This window comes from Branchiostoma floridae, chromosome 15 (assembly GCF_000003815.2).
Source record: "Branchiostoma floridae strain S238N-H82 chromosome 15, Bfl_VNyyK, whole genome shotgun sequence".
NCBI classification, from domain to species: Eukaryota; Metazoa; Chordata; class Leptocardii; order Amphioxiformes; family Branchiostomatidae; genus Branchiostoma; species Branchiostoma floridae.
The window spans coordinates 12,759,447-12,776,037 of NC_049993.1; the positions used below are offsets into that span (position 1 = coordinate 12,759,447).

General features: G+C 42.3%; 2 protein-coding genes across 7 annotated transcripts in view; both read right to left on the reverse strand.

The window, feature by feature from the left end:
- LOC118432571 (phosphatidylinositol 3-kinase regulatory subunit alpha-like) overlaps positions 1–6,390 on the reverse strand; it is a 47,059-nt gene extending 40,669 nt beyond the window's left edge. Inside the window, exons 1-3 of one of the 5 annotated variants that reach the window (XM_035844195.1) lie at positions 6,038–6,390; positions 5,448–5,452; positions 4,759–5,163 (exon numbers count right to left, since the gene is read on the reverse strand). In XM_035844195.1, coding sequence (XP_035700088.1) covers positions 4,759–5,131 — 373 coding nt within the window. In that variant the 5' untranslated portion in view covers positions 5,132–5,163; positions 5,448–5,452; positions 6,038–6,390. Of the gene's footprint in view, positions 1–4,758; positions 5,165–5,447; positions 5,453–5,696; positions 5,968–6,037 lie in introns of those variants that run through there. The other 4 variants (XM_035844193.1, XM_035844197.1, XM_035844196.1 and 1 more) reach the window with 4 other exon arrangements.
- Positions 6,391–11,803: 5,413 nt separating this feature from the next.
- Positions 11,804–15,504, reverse strand: LOC118432573 (F-box/LRR-repeat protein 12-like). 2 transcript variants are annotated; one of them, XM_035844203.1, is made up of 4 exons: positions 15,383–15,504; positions 14,494–14,519; positions 13,240–13,404; positions 11,804–12,695 (listed from the first exon to the last, which is right to left on the reverse strand). In XM_035844203.1, the coding sequence occupies exons 2-4, from the start codon at positions 14,499–14,501 to the stop codon at positions 12,116–12,118; spliced, it is 753 nt and encodes a 250-aa protein (XP_035700096.1). In that variant the 5' UTR covers positions 14,502–14,519; positions 15,383–15,504; the 3' UTR covers positions 11,804–12,115. The 2 variants fall into 2 exon arrangements, with proteins under 2 accessions (XP_035700096.1, XP_035700095.1); XM_035844202.1 differs by lacking the exon at positions 15,383–15,504 and adding an exon at positions 14,696–14,931 and having other exon boundaries at positions 14,494–14,664.
- Between the last annotated feature and the right edge of the window lie 1,087 nt (positions 15,505–16,591).

The window sequence follows — 16,591 nt, forward strand, 5'->3', positions numbered from 1 at the left end:
TCGTTTGAACGTCTGAAGTAAATTTGATTTATCCAGAAGTAGAGATTCAACTTTCATCTTTTCATTATATTCCTGGATGTATAATCTTCACAAACGTAGTACAAATATGGTAGTATACATGTATAAGTATATGTTTAAGGGGAAAGACTGAATGAATTCAAAAGTAAGTATAACAAATAGGGTAATGCTTAGTGACTAGTTAGTCATGGGGCTTTAAAAATTTAGTCACTGAGTCCAATTCTTCTTTTGGAAAATATAATTTCAGTTATAGTTTCAACACTTGTTCATAAAAAAGGGCACATGATTGAAGCTCTCTTTTACATAACATCAACATTGCTGTTTAATGTGTGGAAGTAATGAATGGAAGAAACCGAACATATCATTAGACCCCATCTGTCCTTGGAAGGCTGTCTTCAACCCATTGTTCCTGCACCTAAATAGTCGATTCAACGAAAGCTTTTTTTCTGAGCATTCTGACAGGCACTTTTACTTCAGTAAAACGTGATATATCTGTGTGAAGGAAGCCATAAAAATGGGCCATCTGAAGTGATAAAGAATTTGCAATTTGCATTCTGTAGTAATTTGGCAAGAATGGAAAAGACGGGAAGAAGAAACATAACTTTGGTGACTGCACACTTCAAGACCTTGTCAATCAACCAAATGCCCACAAGGTGATCCTTGATTGGTTTTACCTCACAACCAACCAGACCACTTCAAAAATTTAAATGTTACTTCTACACAGTGGTTAGGTACAGAAATAGACACATCTTTACATTTGACTGCACTTGAATGTTTAGGTGTCTGGTGGTTGTCAAATGTGTTCCATGAGCTGTAAGTAAAAATGACTGTATTTCTGTGAGAAGCCCTAAAGACGAATTTGGATGCAACCATGCAGGTCTATTCAATTGAGAGGAAAAAGGACACATTCTCCCTGAAGCAACACGTGTTGTGAAAAGGTGCGGTGGAGGTTAAGACTTCACCTTCAGCCAGCTAGACAGTGGGGAGTGGCTATTCTTTCCAGCAGGAATATAATAATTTCAACTTTTGCATCAAAATTCAAATGGGCATAATTCCAGCCAAATTTCTCCCATTAACTTATTATGTACTAGTATGTTATGCTAACAGATAAAAACCATAGTTTTGCAACCTCACACTTTTGCAAATTGATGTATTCTTAAGATTTTTTATTCTAATTGATTATGCAAAGAGGTAAAGGAGCCCTTCCTTTTGCCAACAGCTAGCATACCAAATATCACAAAAAACATCCACGTCTTTCCAAGCTATACTGTTCACAGACACACACAGACTTCAGATAATCAGAACAACCTTCTTGGAACAAGTCTTGAGCGAAGTACCATCTGGGATAGGCAGCAATGTGCAACTACATACAAACGTGCTATGGAGTGCTGAAACTCATATAAACAACGGCACAGTTGGAATGTCCATCAAATGGACAGTTGGCACTGCTTTGTTTTTACAACTTGTAAACTCTGTCAGGCCATGTGCAAGAAGTCTTTAGAAGTGGGTCAAGATAGGAGACCGCAAGTCAAACCGCCGGTGTTACAAAACGGACTTCGTAACCTAGCAAACTTCAGTCCCCAACAAAATTGCATGCATAAACTGATTAGGAAAACCTTTGATGCGGCGACCTTCTAGTACAGTGCAACACTGGGAAAATACAGTAATAGAATTAGGACTTGTTCTATTTAAAAGTCTGCAATGGCCAATGTTGGGGGTTTCATGTTTCAAGAAGGAGCTATTTATGTTTCAATGCCAACCCTCTTGTACAAAGAGAGTGCATTACCAGTACTCTATTCCAAGATTTTGGGGTGATAGGGGTGCAATATGATCTGTGAGCAACAACATTTCTAAACAAACTTCTTTGTTTTGAGACAAAAGAATAACATCCAAAGTCCTAAACTGACTTATCTTTTGTAGACCAGTTCTTAGAATAGCTAATATGCCTGTCAAATATTATAACTCTTTTCCATAATAACTAATTTATGTGCATAATTCCACAGAGTAGCACAGTGGGAGTTAGCTTCTTGGCCTAGTCATGTCCTGACCTTTGACCTCCCTTCACCTTCTGCAAGGCTTTAGGAGTGGGAGGAACTTCTCATAAATATTCATAAATCTTACATCCCTTTGTACGATATGTGTAATACTGGGTCTAGTGTGAACAGGCCTTTACAATGTATTGTTAAACATCTTTAATCCATTCCAAACTATCAACATGGTCATCAAATCCTTTCAATTCTGTTAAATTCTGTAATATTCAAATTTCCTTCCAAATTTCTTACGTAAATGCTGACCTATATATCGACTGGGCAGTAGTGCCAGTGGTGCTGTTATGATTAAGATCTTCCACCTTAAATCAATTATTTCATTCCCAGAGCTGTTTTAGGTTCCTAAATCAATCTTATCGACAAAATGGCCGTTGCTACTTCTGCAAGAGAGTTTGCCTTTAGTAAAAAAAATCCCTTTACTCATTGATCGCATAGTCAATCACGTGATTCCCTATCTTAAAAATCAGGCAATTTTCAGCTCACCACGCCAGCCCTAGTTCAAACAGAAATGGGGCTGATAATGATAAGTCCACCAGATGTGTAGTGTACTTTGCCCTCTGTGAACAAATATTCAAGATGGAGAGAGGACTCTGGTTTTTTCCATCTGTGGGAGGCATGTTACCATGGCAGCCTGCCAAAAATAGAAGAAAAGTGGAATAGTCCACTCAAATTTTGCAGAGGGGCGAGATCCAGTAACTAAACACTTTCTACTCTGGGGATATAGACTAATCCATGTGATAAGAAAAACAGTGTAGAAATTTAAATTGTGCAGACAATTAAAACAGGAGACTGATAAGAAGGTCTATAGTCTCAAAGTGGGAGGAGCAAGCAAGAGATATGTAACATGACTATCTGATAGACCACTGAGATTTTCATGCTCTATCATGATCAGGAGATAATATAAAACCACAACAAATACATGGTTCCTTCATTGCTGTCACTGATAAAAATTTTTCCTATGACCATTATGATTATTATCATAATAGAAAACAGTTTTCTGAACCCTACACACTTAATTGTGTAATGACTGTTCTTTCTTCTTGGCTGAAAATGCCAAACATAGCAAACTTCCATTGCTTGGCAAACCACGACTCTTCACCTCAATTGAGAATGGCTACTTTTATACCGTTACATTAGTTTTCTGAAAGTGCCTCTTTTCTACCTCTAACCTTTAACCTTTACAGGATGATTGACATCTGGGGCTTTCCTGTGGAAGTCACCCCAAGCCACATACCTGGCTGCCAGCTTGAATTAGGCATGAAAACCATCTAAAACCCAGACAAACAAACTCACAAACAGAAACAACTGGGCTGCTGATGGTCACAAAAACGATTTCATCCCTAGTATTTCTCCAATCTAAGCTGCTAAGTTCGCCGCAAAACCTCAAATATGTGTGTCAAACAAAGAATGCGTTTCACTCCAATGGGGCCAGGTCTGTCCAGTCTGCAAGAGCTGAAATATGATACCCCCGGGGGCCAACCTGTCACTGTTATCCAGTCCAACAACCATACCAACATTCAGACCTCCAGTACTTTTCCTTTCTTTTCAAGCTCAACAACAGTCACATCTGGTACAACCAAAAACCATGCATCTTTCCCCTCTAGGTTAAAAATTACCTATCGTTTGGTTGCTAAGTGCGTCTGCAGACAGCCGGGGAAACTTGAGCTAAGGGCATTTACTCTGCACGCCTAACAATGGGGGCCTCTATAGAAAGAGTTCCACTATTCAAATGCCTACAGAGAAAGCCTGGGGTGACCTTTGGTGGCAGGTGAAGTAACGTGAATAGGCCGGGATGTCAGCTTGCCGGCCGGCGCGCCGCAAAAGTTTGCAAGGACGGTAGCTGCAGTTCTACTCGGTTTAGAGCTAAGTCAGGAAGAACTGCTACTACCTCAACAAGGACACGTAACACATAGTTGTCGTCACCACATCCACACCCACTATTTTGTGGTCAGTCCAAATTTAAAGAGTAGATAGTCCCATGAACACAAAACCACATAACGTATGATTCCAGTGCACTTGTGGTCTGCGATTTGTGGATAAAATGCGGGGAATTCCAAGTGTCAGGATAGCGGGTGACGCCAGTTTACACTGTAACACGTCCTGACAAATCCCAACCCCCAAAATAGCCGCACAAGCATGGGACAGCCCTGTGCCATGTCCTTACAAATAACAAAAACTCTTGCCTTAAAATAGGAATAAGGTTATGTAATTTGTCTTACCTAACAGACATAAATATAAAGCATTGGGGAATCCACACAAATAACAAAACTTTCTTTTGGAGCAGTGTTCAACTTTGTGCCACTTGCTGTCAAATGCAGCCTACTAGTACATCATTATAACAGATGCAAAGTATCATATGTATGTGAAATGTATTGGTAAGTGTGGGAAAGTTCAAACTAACTATTATTAAACTACAATAGAGACAGGTTCAAAACTTGCTGTCAGCAGTGTTGTAACATACAAGATGATCTCAAACAAACAGTAGAGCCATTGTCTAGCTAATGATGAATCATGAATTTGATGCAAGTCTTAGGACAATAGCCATTGTCATTCTATTCTTTTATCAATGCTCTTGACAAGCTAGCATCAAGTACTGGTTGTAAGCATGGCTTCATAAATTATGTTAATTTGTATAAATTCTGAGTTAGTATATTTGTGAGTGTTTGTGTGTGCAAAGCAACACATGCATTACCTCCAAGTGTTACTCCGGGTGCGGGCGAGCCTATAAATCCTGAGTCATTACCTTCACTACTTCGAGCCCCTGGTCTTGGCGGAGGCCTTGGCGGACGTCTTGGCACGGCCACGGGGACGAAGTATCTTTCTACAAATTCAGTGTAGGTACCGGGAAAGCAACCCGATTCGCCTGTTCTTTCGTTACGTCCAGTCAACCAGCCTTCTGGTTTCTCAACTGTACCCTCAATGTCTGTGAACGGTCCTTTCGCGACAAGGATGTCCCCAACCTCCATGCTTACGTCTTCCGAGGATTCCTTGTCGTAGCGGTAGAGTGCACGATATTTCGCAGCTTCCACTCCCCTATCCATGGCGTCAGTTCCTCCGGTGGCCATTACGATGCACGCATCCACGGTTACTCAAAAGTTCTGCAAAAATCAAAAGACAGTGTCTGCATCAGTATTAACTATCAACTTTGGAACACAACGATTTACTAAATTCTAAAATTCAGAAAAAATTCAAACCTGTTGCATTATTTTAGAAAAAAAAGAGCAACACTGGGAAAATGCTGTGGACATCAGTTATTTGACACTAAGATTCATTTGCAGCAATGTTTTAGCAAACATCATCCAAGTGTAAAATTTCTCGAAAAGTCGTTCAAACAGCCAGAGAGTATGAGAAAGTATACTAAGCACTTCCTTCAAATTTTAAAAGTTCAATTTTTTGCTGAAGTCATCCATGTTTGCGGTGAACTATTATAATTGACACGTACTTTTGTGAAATATTTCTCGAAGATTATAAAATATTTGTGAAGATTGGTTTACACTGTACACAGTGCCAGCAACATTTCGGGATGGTCAGTTGTCAATAAGGGGCGGTTTGTGGCTGTGTCAAACGACAATTTCCACAACAGGGCAGCCATCTTGGCATCACAAAAATGCTGCCGGCCGCAAAGTTTACCGTCTGAGGCCGCTCCGCAAACACTGGCCACGCGGAATATCCCGTCAGCAATCTCTCAACACACCGAGAGAATAACCGGTCAGGCAAAATATCAAGACTTCAGGTAGTATCCGATTGAGCTAACTCCGTAAAAAAATTAAAGAAATGGCCAACTTCGCTAGCTTCCGTGCGGTGTGAGCTATGTTGGCGGAGCGCTGCAGGCGACAGGAAAGCGCAGCCCCGGCGGCATGCGGAGGCACGTCAACGTGCAAGCCCCTCGCCGCTCTGGCGGGGACAACTATCCCACAATATATGTGCAAATTAAGCGCGTCTCCCTCCTAGACATCGTCTGGATACCTTACCGTCTGACAGGTGTGGTACTTCTGTGGAATCCAGCGAAGGGGAATCCCGTGCGCTCAAACTCCAGATTTACTGTTGCGGGGGCCTGGCATGGGTTCCTGTTGCAAGGGGATGTGGAGAGGGGATTTATGGCGTGGTTTGAAGCCCTATCTCGCCCGCGAGAGTCTTCAGAAGCTTCGGTACTATACGATCTAACGGTGATCTTCCGTGAACGAGGGTCTGATGGCGTTGTCGAGCCCTAACGGCGCCTGTAGGACAGGGAAGGGGACCTACACTCCACCTCCCAGCTCGGCCATGACCCAGGCTGCGGCTGCAGGAAGTAAGCACAGAGACATACGAGACCTCCAACACGTGACCATTGACGTCACCCATCTCGTCCCCAGTCCCCAACACTCTCGTTCGTTATCACGTTTTGCCCAAGGGAAAACGTTCACTTCTTCAAATTGCCTGCCAAGAAATGATGGTTTGCATTATGACATGTCTCAACACATGCATTTGCGTTTTCTTTGTACACTGAAATGCTTCCAAGAAGAGAGTGATACATTGAGTCTCAAATAGAGGGCCATAGAGCTGTTTGTGCATTCTGTCAGGTTTTCCTTACACCTGGGTTGCTGACTGAGCGCCTGCTTTCTTCAATTTCTTGTCTTATCAGTAACATGAGTAGGGGAATCAAGAGCGACACATATGTCTTCGTCAGTTCTTTTGTACGGTTGTCAATGTGTCAATTACCGTTCACTCTGATTAGCTGTGACCGTGACTATGCTAACTTGTGCGTGCATTTCGGTCGGGCGGTTCGTACGTAACGTTAGCATTCGCAAAGTGAGAGGATACCAAACTTATCAGTTTGTTAATGTTAGGTTGGTCAATTTCGGCGCTCGAACTCCGAAGAGTCCGATGTTAATGTTACAACTCCTTTTTTCAACGTCTTTTCTTGTAATTTGTTTGCTTGTTTTTGTTTGTTTGGCACTTGAACCCAACTGTTACAATGTGTTTGTTTTTGTTTGTTTGACGTTTTTTGTTTATTTTATCGTTTAATGTTTTTTGTTTGTTTAAGCCCCGGTCACAAAGCGCGTACGATTCCTTGCGATGGACTATTCCGCATATCGTACGATGAGCGCAGTACATCGCAACAAAATCGTAAGCATCGTAAGCCATCGCAACGCATCGGATGGTGTTCAAAATTTTTCCAGCGTCGCACGATTTTTCACTTGTGTCTCTTCTGTATAGCCGTCTGACCGCTTTTGTGCTTCTTTAACCAACAAACATGTGGACGTAGCTGTTAAATACCTTCCTATAATATCTTTAACTGTAAAAATAAATTAAAAAAGACCATGACAACAATATTACAAGCAAAAGTTCAAATCAAGCGTGAGTACTGGTATGGTTATCTCGGCCTGCTTGCCGGCTCTACGTGTCAGGCTCTTTCGAAGATCGTATCATGATATGCTATCAACAAAAAGATGCCATCATACAAAAATCAAATGATAAGCATTATATCATATATATTTCCGACTCATAGAGCCTGCCTTTATGTTCGAGTTGTCCCCATGGTTATTACGATTATGGTAAACTGACCCAAGAGTGCCAAGACCGACGAGAGCTGAGATTTGATCTAATTATAAACTCACGTGCATGAAGCGATCAAACTATTGTCTGCATCACCTGTGCGTGACGCGCTGTTCTCTGGTTGCGACTGTGGCAGTTGCGACTGATATATTTCCCCTTTTCGTCAATATCGACAATATCAGGTAAAACTGAAACCATCACAACATACTAAAAAATCATAAATCTATAACCTCATCAGTAGACAAAAATTGCCGTAATGAACTCTGCTATGGGGGCAAATAAAACCTTACGACGATAGCGAAATTTTGAACATGTTCAAAATCCATTTCAGCTCTATTTTTCGCCATACGACGCTCCCCGATGTACTATGATTCACTGCGATTGACACAGGCACGCTCTTATGACCTCATCGTACGATCCACTACGCGCTTTGTGACCACGGCTTTATATACGTAAACCATTGCTTCCGATTTTCTTCCGACTTACGTCGCACTGCGATTATCCTGCGCATCGGAAGGAATCGCAAGGAATCGTACGCGCTTTGTGACCGGGGCTTTATTGGCTGTTTGTTTGCTTGTTTGTTTCTTTGGTTGGTTGGTTGGTTTCTTGGTTGGTTGGTTTCTTGGTTGGTTGCTCTCTTAGTTTATCACGTTGACCATCACTGACCCACAATCGATGTGCTCAGCAGTACAGCCGGTGGTCAGACGGACTCTCCCCCGCACACGATCTCAGTAACCACATGTGCTTCTCATCTTACCTCGGCTCGATATCAATTCAACCACAAAATCAAAACTACCGCAAATGGCGCATATAAACTACGGGATGTAGATGTTAGCTTTCCTTGCAATTGGTTCGACCAAAACTACTATTAAAGCTGAAACTCCGCTTTTTAGGTGAAGTAGGATACTTGTTATGTATTTTCGGCACTGTGGACGCTTTTCACGACTGGGAAAAATCATAGAGTCGCATCGGCCTTTTGGAAGATCATTGGAATTAAGGTTTTGGAAGGGGGCGTACAAAGTCATCGGCTCCGTGTCGATGAGGGTGCTTCAGGCGTCAAACCTCTGTACGTAAAATAATTATTTTATTGCACTACTGACACTACCACTAGCTACTTGAAAAAGTATATAAAACTATAAGGCAAGACACATTTTGCATGGACAATCCACTTTGCATGGTATTGTGCTCACTGAAGGGACCACTCTATAAGATCAATAAATAAATAAATCTGATTCTCCACACAAAAAAGCGGCCCTGACAGTCGATTGGAGCTCTTTCGCACAAACAAACTACTACGCTCCATATTCGAATCCATGACTGATACTCTCTTCCTACAAAAGAAAAAAAATCATCGGGAGGTATCTTGAAACGCGGCATTGCCGGACCTTCAAACGTAACCCCACAGATTGCTATATGTTGTGCGATCAGTTGTCAAAAGTGTAGGGAAGTCAAATACATTTGTACTATGGGACAAGCATCATATGGCGGAAGAGAAAAGCATAATGAAGATGAATTCTGAGCATCTCTAGTCACGATGCGTTTCCGTTTCCTCTCCTGAATCTTCTTTTTCTTCTTCTCAGTGCGTTTGCTCTGAAGACAGCGCAGTCACGACGAGTGCGACGACCTTCAAGTGCACTCAAGTAACCTTCAATATATAATACTCCACCAGAGGGGTTAATAGCCTAGGATTTCATTCCGCGCATTCGGTGATAAATACAGAATAGGAACTGGAGCGTAAAAACCGCCAATGGTGCGTCTACATGGGTTCCTAATGGACCCTGGCGTCAGTTTTAGCTCAGAATCTCGTTAAAACTCACTCAGGGCGAAGCGCATGATTGCTACCATAACATTTTGATAGATTCTAGATGGATAGATCTATCATGAGATGCGTGGGAAAGAAGACCAGATTATTGTAGATCTCGTCAACTCATTCAGCCGTAGAACAAGCTCTATTAAAAAGTAAAATCATCTCAGCCATCACGAGTTACTACATTTCAATCGTCCATGAGAGAGAGAGAGAGAGAGAGAGAGAGCGAAAGAGGGAGAGAGAGAGAGAGAGAGAGAGAGAAAGAGAGAGAGAAAGAGAGAGAGAGAGAAGTTTATAGAGTAGCTTGCAGAACTGTGTGCGATCGTTACTCAGCATCCAATTTAGCATGTCAGTTTTACATGGACAGCTTCTTTGATGGTTTGATGCTCACCCATGATTATTTGCGGTACGTGCTAATTAATGGCCTCTGTCAGGGGTGCTGACGTCATGGTAATTGATTCCCGCCATTTCGATTTCCAATGCTACGATTGGCTTTGACTTTTGCCAAGGACTTTTGGAAAATGTTGTTGCCAAGGCTTTAGGTGGTCATGTTTCTTTTCATCTGTTCAGCTGTTTTTAAATCATTGCAGTGTACACTAATAATCGTTATTGATAGCTGAGTGAGATTCATAACTACAAGGACAACAGCGGCCTCTTGCGGAAGTATGTTGAACTGTACTTAAGACTTCCACAACAAAATTTATTATCCACGATACCAGTAGTAGTAGCTCCCAACGACAACGCTGCCAATCCTTTGTCTTTCTGATATTCTAATACGACATTCTCATTCTACTGAAATTAACACTCAGCTGCTTAGTTGGGGATATATAATATCTTAGCGTTTATTGAATGATACAGTATTATGCACAAAGTTGTCACGAAAGGCTGCTTTCGTGCGAGAGAAGTGCAAACTCGTCGATCCTGCCTGGCCCTGGTTTGTTGACGTGTGACCTAGATGACAACCTCCGGTGTCTGCAGCAGCGCATTGCCAGACTGTGTGACGACAGAAGCCACACGAGAGCCGGCGGCCCCAGACTCCCCACCGTCTGACAGTGATAGACCAGCAACAGGTGTTTTGGCGCGATAAAAAGTCCACGTAGTTTGTAGCCCACTGTGTTTGTAGCCTCTACTCTCTACTCTCCAAGCAGAGCCCAGAGCACTGAAGAAGCCACACAACGAAACATGTTTGCGTGTTGGCTCGAATAAAGCTCCAAACCGGGAATATGCTGCTCCAGCGTCTTTTCTGGAGATGTGGCGTTAGTGTGTATGCGGTTGGCGTGAGGTTTTCCTTTCTCTCGTACTCTACTCTCGAAGCAGAGGTTAGGCTCCGGTGAGTTTGGGACGTCTTTTGCTAGGCGTTTTTATCGGACCTGCTATTTTGTGGCTTGGTTGGCGAAAAAAAAGACAACTTGACAATATAGGAATCCCGATAAAAACGCCTAAAAGACGCCCTAAAGAAGACAGAGCCTATTTATTTAAACGTCTGATCGTAGATCAGGGTAGCCTCCACCAGGCCTTCCTGTCCGTACTAACTAGGGATATAAATGCGAGAATTCGAGGGGGAAAATTGTGTATAATTGGCCAGGACAGTCAATCCGTAGAAAAGAAAAGAACATTCCAACTTTATTTCTGAACACTAGGACATTGGACTTGAAAACGGACAACTACAGTCTAACGTTACCATGCGTGATGTAACTACGGAGGATCATATTTCTGTGTCACCAGAATTAGGCAGACATTGATTGGACAGAACTGTGACAAGGACTATTCAAATTCTTTCTACGATCAAGTTACTGATAAAAGTATTCTTCATAATCCATCTTCTTCCCGTTCGATATTTTGACATTCAACTCTGTTCATATGACCCACCAGACTTGAAAATTGTTTCATTAGCCTTTAGGAAGTCTGTAAAAAGTGATACTCAAGTACAGCAACTCATACAGATGACATCAAATGTATAGTGCTCTACCTGCATTAAAGCAATTCATGAAAAATCCACTAGAGGACGTTTTTTATTGCACTCGTTCTATGTGAGTTGGAAGAAGTGCTGACTGATTTTATTAATGGCTAACTTCCATAAGATTTAGTAACTGATTTGTGTTGTGTAATAAACATGTTACATAGCACCTATTAGTTCATACTGTAGTGTCATCATCATCACCAGTCACTGGGTTCTGCATCTATAGTCTGGAAAGTCCTATAGCTGCATTCAGTCTTTAGTCTTCAGTCTTCCGTAGTGTACACCATGAATATTGATATCCAAACAGTTGATGATTTTTCTGGTATATGGTATGCCATAACTGAACTGAACTGAATGTATCATTTAAAAACATTTCATCTAATAAATTTCATTATGTTCTTTCCTAGACGCAGATGAATTAAATGGTCAGTGTTGTGATCTGTTGGAATTTTGAAAACCTTTATTGAACAATTGGATTCAGTTAAAATTCATCGCACAATGTCTAACATTGTAATGTACATAGAAAAGAAGTGATTGAAATTTTAGCACACATAAAAATCTAAATTGACTCTATGACACATTAAAAAATGGCATGAACAACATTTTTTACATTAAAAAACTCCAAGCCATAAAATGCTCATTGATATAAATAGTAGAATGAACAATCAAAATTGCTGAGACTCTAAATCCGAATAGAGAAGTCATGACCATTCTGTACATTGTATACAATCATATCTCTAACAGGTGTTACAAGGTGGGTAGATTAGGTATGTTGATGGGCGTACAGGAGTCCAGACACAGGTGTTCCAGGTGCTTTAACATCGTCTTCACACCATCCAGCCCCGCCTGAGTCACCTGCCTGCACTGGGACACGTTCAGGAATGTCAGGTGCTTCAGGTGTCTGCCGATGTGGTGTAGGCTAACGTCCGTGATCTTACACCCCTCTAAGTCTAACCTCTCCAACTGTGTCAGCTTCTCTGATAGGTGCTGGACGGACGAATCAGTGACTCTGTAACACCAGGACAGCTTCAGGACCTTCAGTGACGAGACATGACAGATGTCAATCACGTCGGGGTCGGAGACGCGGCTGCAGCAGCTCAGGTCGACGGCGCGAAGGTTCCGGAAGGCTCCGTCCAGTTCAAGCGACTTGAACCAGCGCGGGGGGATCTCGCAGTTCCTGGTCTCCAAGGTCGAGAGGGATTCGGGAAGGTCGGAGAGGTTGACGGCAGTGAGGTCGGCCGTGGTGATGCAGAAGTGTTGTAGGGATGGAGCGCGGGACTTCAGCTCCAGGAGCAGGGGTGTGGACACGATCTCACCGGTCCTGCCACTGTGGGAGTATATCATGAACATTGTATATCATAAAGCACAAAGCAAGAGGGGCATGGGTCACTACATTTAGAAATTTGTTGGAATAATCATAACAGTTATCAGTGATACACAACAGCATGTGAAGGTGAACATTATATATTTGCTTGCAAATGTTATCTCTCTAGTTCAGGACTGAAACAGGAAACACACAGTCACAGTCTATGCCTAACAAGATGTGCAACGAACAACAGCAGAAGACAGACTTTCTTCAGTAGTAGAGTGGTTCCTTGGTGCTACGGGTTGACAGAAGAAGTGGTATCAGCACCGTCAGTAAACAGTTTCAAAATAAGACTCGACAGACTGATGGAGAACCACCCAGTTGTGTACAACTACAAAGCCTTGGATGGTCCCCACAGGCCAAACATCACAGTCAGCTGAATGTAGAAGGGAAGAAACAACTGATGAGGAGCAGTTCCATGGGGTGTGAACTCCCACTCAACCGAAAGATGTCTACTCTACTCTACTCTAAATTTTTTCCTAGGCCCTATAATTTTGTTGCTTACCTGTGCAGGTGGCCAGCCAGTGTGAGTGACTTGAGGGAAGGTGTGAAGAACTGCCTGACGATCCTCCACATGGCACGTCCATCCAGCCGCCTGCTGTAGGGTGCAAGGTTCACACGCTTCCATAGGGGGCGCTCATAGGCTAGCCTCTTCCACCTCTTACAAACTCTGGGGATGAGACATAGAATGTAGCTCTGAGGTGTTTTTTTTACAAAGGGCTACTTGTGAACTATTCAAAGACTCACACTTCTGAAATCTCAAGCCTCAAACATTCCATGACAACAAAAGAGATAGGTATGTTACCGTATGTAGACACTAGTACATGTAGTAGTAGTAGTATCCAGTGGATCATAGAATTTCGCAAAATGGGGAATGATTGCCGAGAGTGTCAGTTTGCGCATGGTAGCCTGGAATCCAGCCTTGTTAGCTTTGATACGTTCCCAAACTTTAGGTCACTTGTTGGTGGGGTAGCGACCTTCGGGAGTAGACCAAAGCTATTATATAAACAGGGCTTGATTCCAGGCTATGCGCAAGGAGATAAAATGCCCTTGGTCTGCAGGAAGGTTAAATCCCGCTCCCCTAAAGTTGCCAAACTTCCAAGGTGAATTATTCTCCCCATAGCCAGCGTAGATAGTCTGGTGGATTAGCAGATGTTGTTCATGCTACTGCAAGCAGATATTGCTGGGGAAAATTGTGACTTTCTTATCATATGCCCCATTTTCTGTCTGCCTGCCCCCATCAAGTCACAATCTTCCCCTACAACCTCTGCTTGGAGAGTAGGTAATACTAGGAAAGCAACGACTTGGAGAGTAGGTAATACTAGGAAAGCAACGAAGATGATCAGATGTGATGACGTCTGATCTGATTAGCCTGATTTAATCGCGCTTCTCAGGCCCGTCGTACATTGCCGCGCCGATGGGGAGGAGTCTACAAGCTCCGGATAGCGGAGTTTGCGTTACACAGACTATGATCTGATGTGATGTTTTAAATCTGCGACCCATTATTCATAAAAAATCTATTACGAAGGCTGAGGATCCTTTCAAACATCTTCGTAGTATTTTATATTCGACATATCACTGTTCTGAACATGCAATCGACGTGAGAAATTAATATTTTTAACTTTTATTACTTGAACGTCACTTCCTGGTTCTTGCCCTACTACATGTCCCAGCCTGCCCTACACGTACTCCGCGAATGTTACTACAAAAGCGAAGCTACTACAAGTTATTAGAAAGTATGTAAAGTGGGAGTACACACCTTGCCATACGGAGTAGATCTCTGATCTGTAAATAGGAGAAAATCTCCGTCAGGATGTTGTCTGGGAGGAGGAACTCAGCTTCAGTAGGGTCAGCCGTCGCCATGTTGTAGTGTAGTAGAACATACCACTCGCTCAATAGGGGCGATTTTCTTAATTTTTTTGCCGCGCAGGAGCAAGGAGGTTGAAAGACCTCCTTGGCAGGAGCAAATATGAAAATCATGTGATATCTTGAAATATCATAGAAACCAAATGATTATATAAGTTGCTCTGGAGAAGTTTATTCTCTGGTAAAAGATAGCAATGTGTTTGAATTATTAACAGGGTTGTTATATAAAGAACCCATCCAAGATTTTAGAATGATCGAAAAGTCAAAGTTCATTTTGGGCAGATATGGTACGCACCTGCATTGCAAAGGGAAAATTTTGCTGACACAGAACAAAAGTTGATGATACTTTTGCTGTGTACAATGAACAAAATACACTTTCTGTGATATGCAAGTGAAGTTGCGCATATGCAATGTTTGAAAATGATCATGACGTTAAAAAAAAGTTGTTTCCTACTAAACAGTTTTCTTAGTCTATTTTTGCTTTTAGTCAACTTTTTTCAAAATTGTCTATTTGATATGGGTATGAAACAGTCTCCTTAGTCCATTTTCATTTTTTTCTTCATTCTATCAATTTCATTTGAGACATACTAGTAGTACAGAGTACAATAACAATAACACTATTGGTGCAAAGAACAACAAGAAACATGTAGAATGTAGCAGAGTTGTAAGAAAAAGTGACGGTGTAGATGGGAAAAGGATCATCAATTAAAGTCTAGACATCGCCGACGAAATTAAAAGAAAACTGTGTTTGGAGAGAAAAGGGGGATACCTATCAGACTTACCACTCAAGAAATCTCCGAATCCCAAGACTTCTTTCATCATGTGTCTTAAACACATTTATGCCGATGTTCAAGTACTGGTCTGGTAGGCTCAGGTGTCATGTTTATCATGTGCCGTACCCAGAAATTCTAGCCTCTCCAGTGCATCTTGTCCTGGGCCATCGCCAATCACTGACCAGCGTTTGTTGGTCTGTACTGCTATGACCTTGACCAAGAAGGTTGAAAGACTCGGTTGAGTCGGGCTGGCCCCGCTAGCCTCCAAAACAGATCTGTGTCAACACTCTAGCATCAATATAATTTCTTTGGATTCTTGAACCATTAAGTCGTGGTTTTAAAACCCGTTTGTTCATTAAACTTTAAAGCCTTGTTCAAGTCTAACGTTACCATAAACGCTACTTTTCGTACTACAAAAAGAAACCGGCGGGCCAGCAAAAGTGTATTTTGAGCCTCACCTTCAAAAAAAAGAAAACGGAAAAAGGCCCAGAAAGCCTGCTATTGAGGCCAGTATCTAGGTATGGGTAGCCTGTGGTCAAATTTTATAACATATCCAGGAATTTTTATTTCATTGCTCGAGAATATGCCATGGTTGCAATGCCAAACCCAGGCAAAGTAAACAGGTAGCATATTTGAAACTAGGTTAACGTTGCTGAGGATAGGTTCCTTGCATTGTCACCAATATCGTCAATATTGATATTTTTGTGACGCAAATATGATATTCTCTGGTAATCCAGTTACGGGCGGCTGGCAAATTGCTACACCATTGCTACATTGATGGGGTCACGTGATGCCGCCATGGCTTACGTGTGGGCTGTCTGGTGCAACATCGAAGGTCAATGACCTAAGGACAATGAATTTCTGCGTTCGTCCGAAGAAAAACAAACAAACAAGCTAACAGATACAATCTTCAAGCAGATGTTTGTGTAGGAACATCGCTATTTTGCCGGTGTTCCTCTCAGACTCTGGCAGCCACCCAATGAATAAACGGCTGTCGGGGAAGCCCAGGACTCAGCAAATATTTCGATCTTACACGCAATCATCTGTTTAGAGATTATAGCACATGAACAACAAGTGGCTGATTACAGTTTTTGCTACGTTTTTGCTGGATTGAGGCTTTTCAGCGCCAGCACCTGCTGCTTTACACCTGACCTGACAGTGGGGGCCTCTAGCAGTTAGCGTGATAATTGCAGGCAAATAGGCGCTTGAGCCATGGAC

Bases quoted from the DNA above. Each gene is read 5' to 3' on its own strand.
- LOC118432573 (XM_035844202.1), bottom strand. From the start codon at position 14,597: ATGGCGACGGCTGACCCTACTGAAGCTGAGTTCCTCCTCCCAGACAAC. The intron at 13,405-14,493 runs GTGTGTACTCCC...TCTCATCCCCAG, and splicing joins GATCTACTCCGTATGGCAAG to AGTTTGTAAGAGGTGGAAGA. The intron at 12,696-13,239 runs GTAAGCAACAAA...ATACTCCCACAG, and splicing joins CTGGCTGGCCACCTGCACAG to TGGCAGGACCGGTGAGATCG.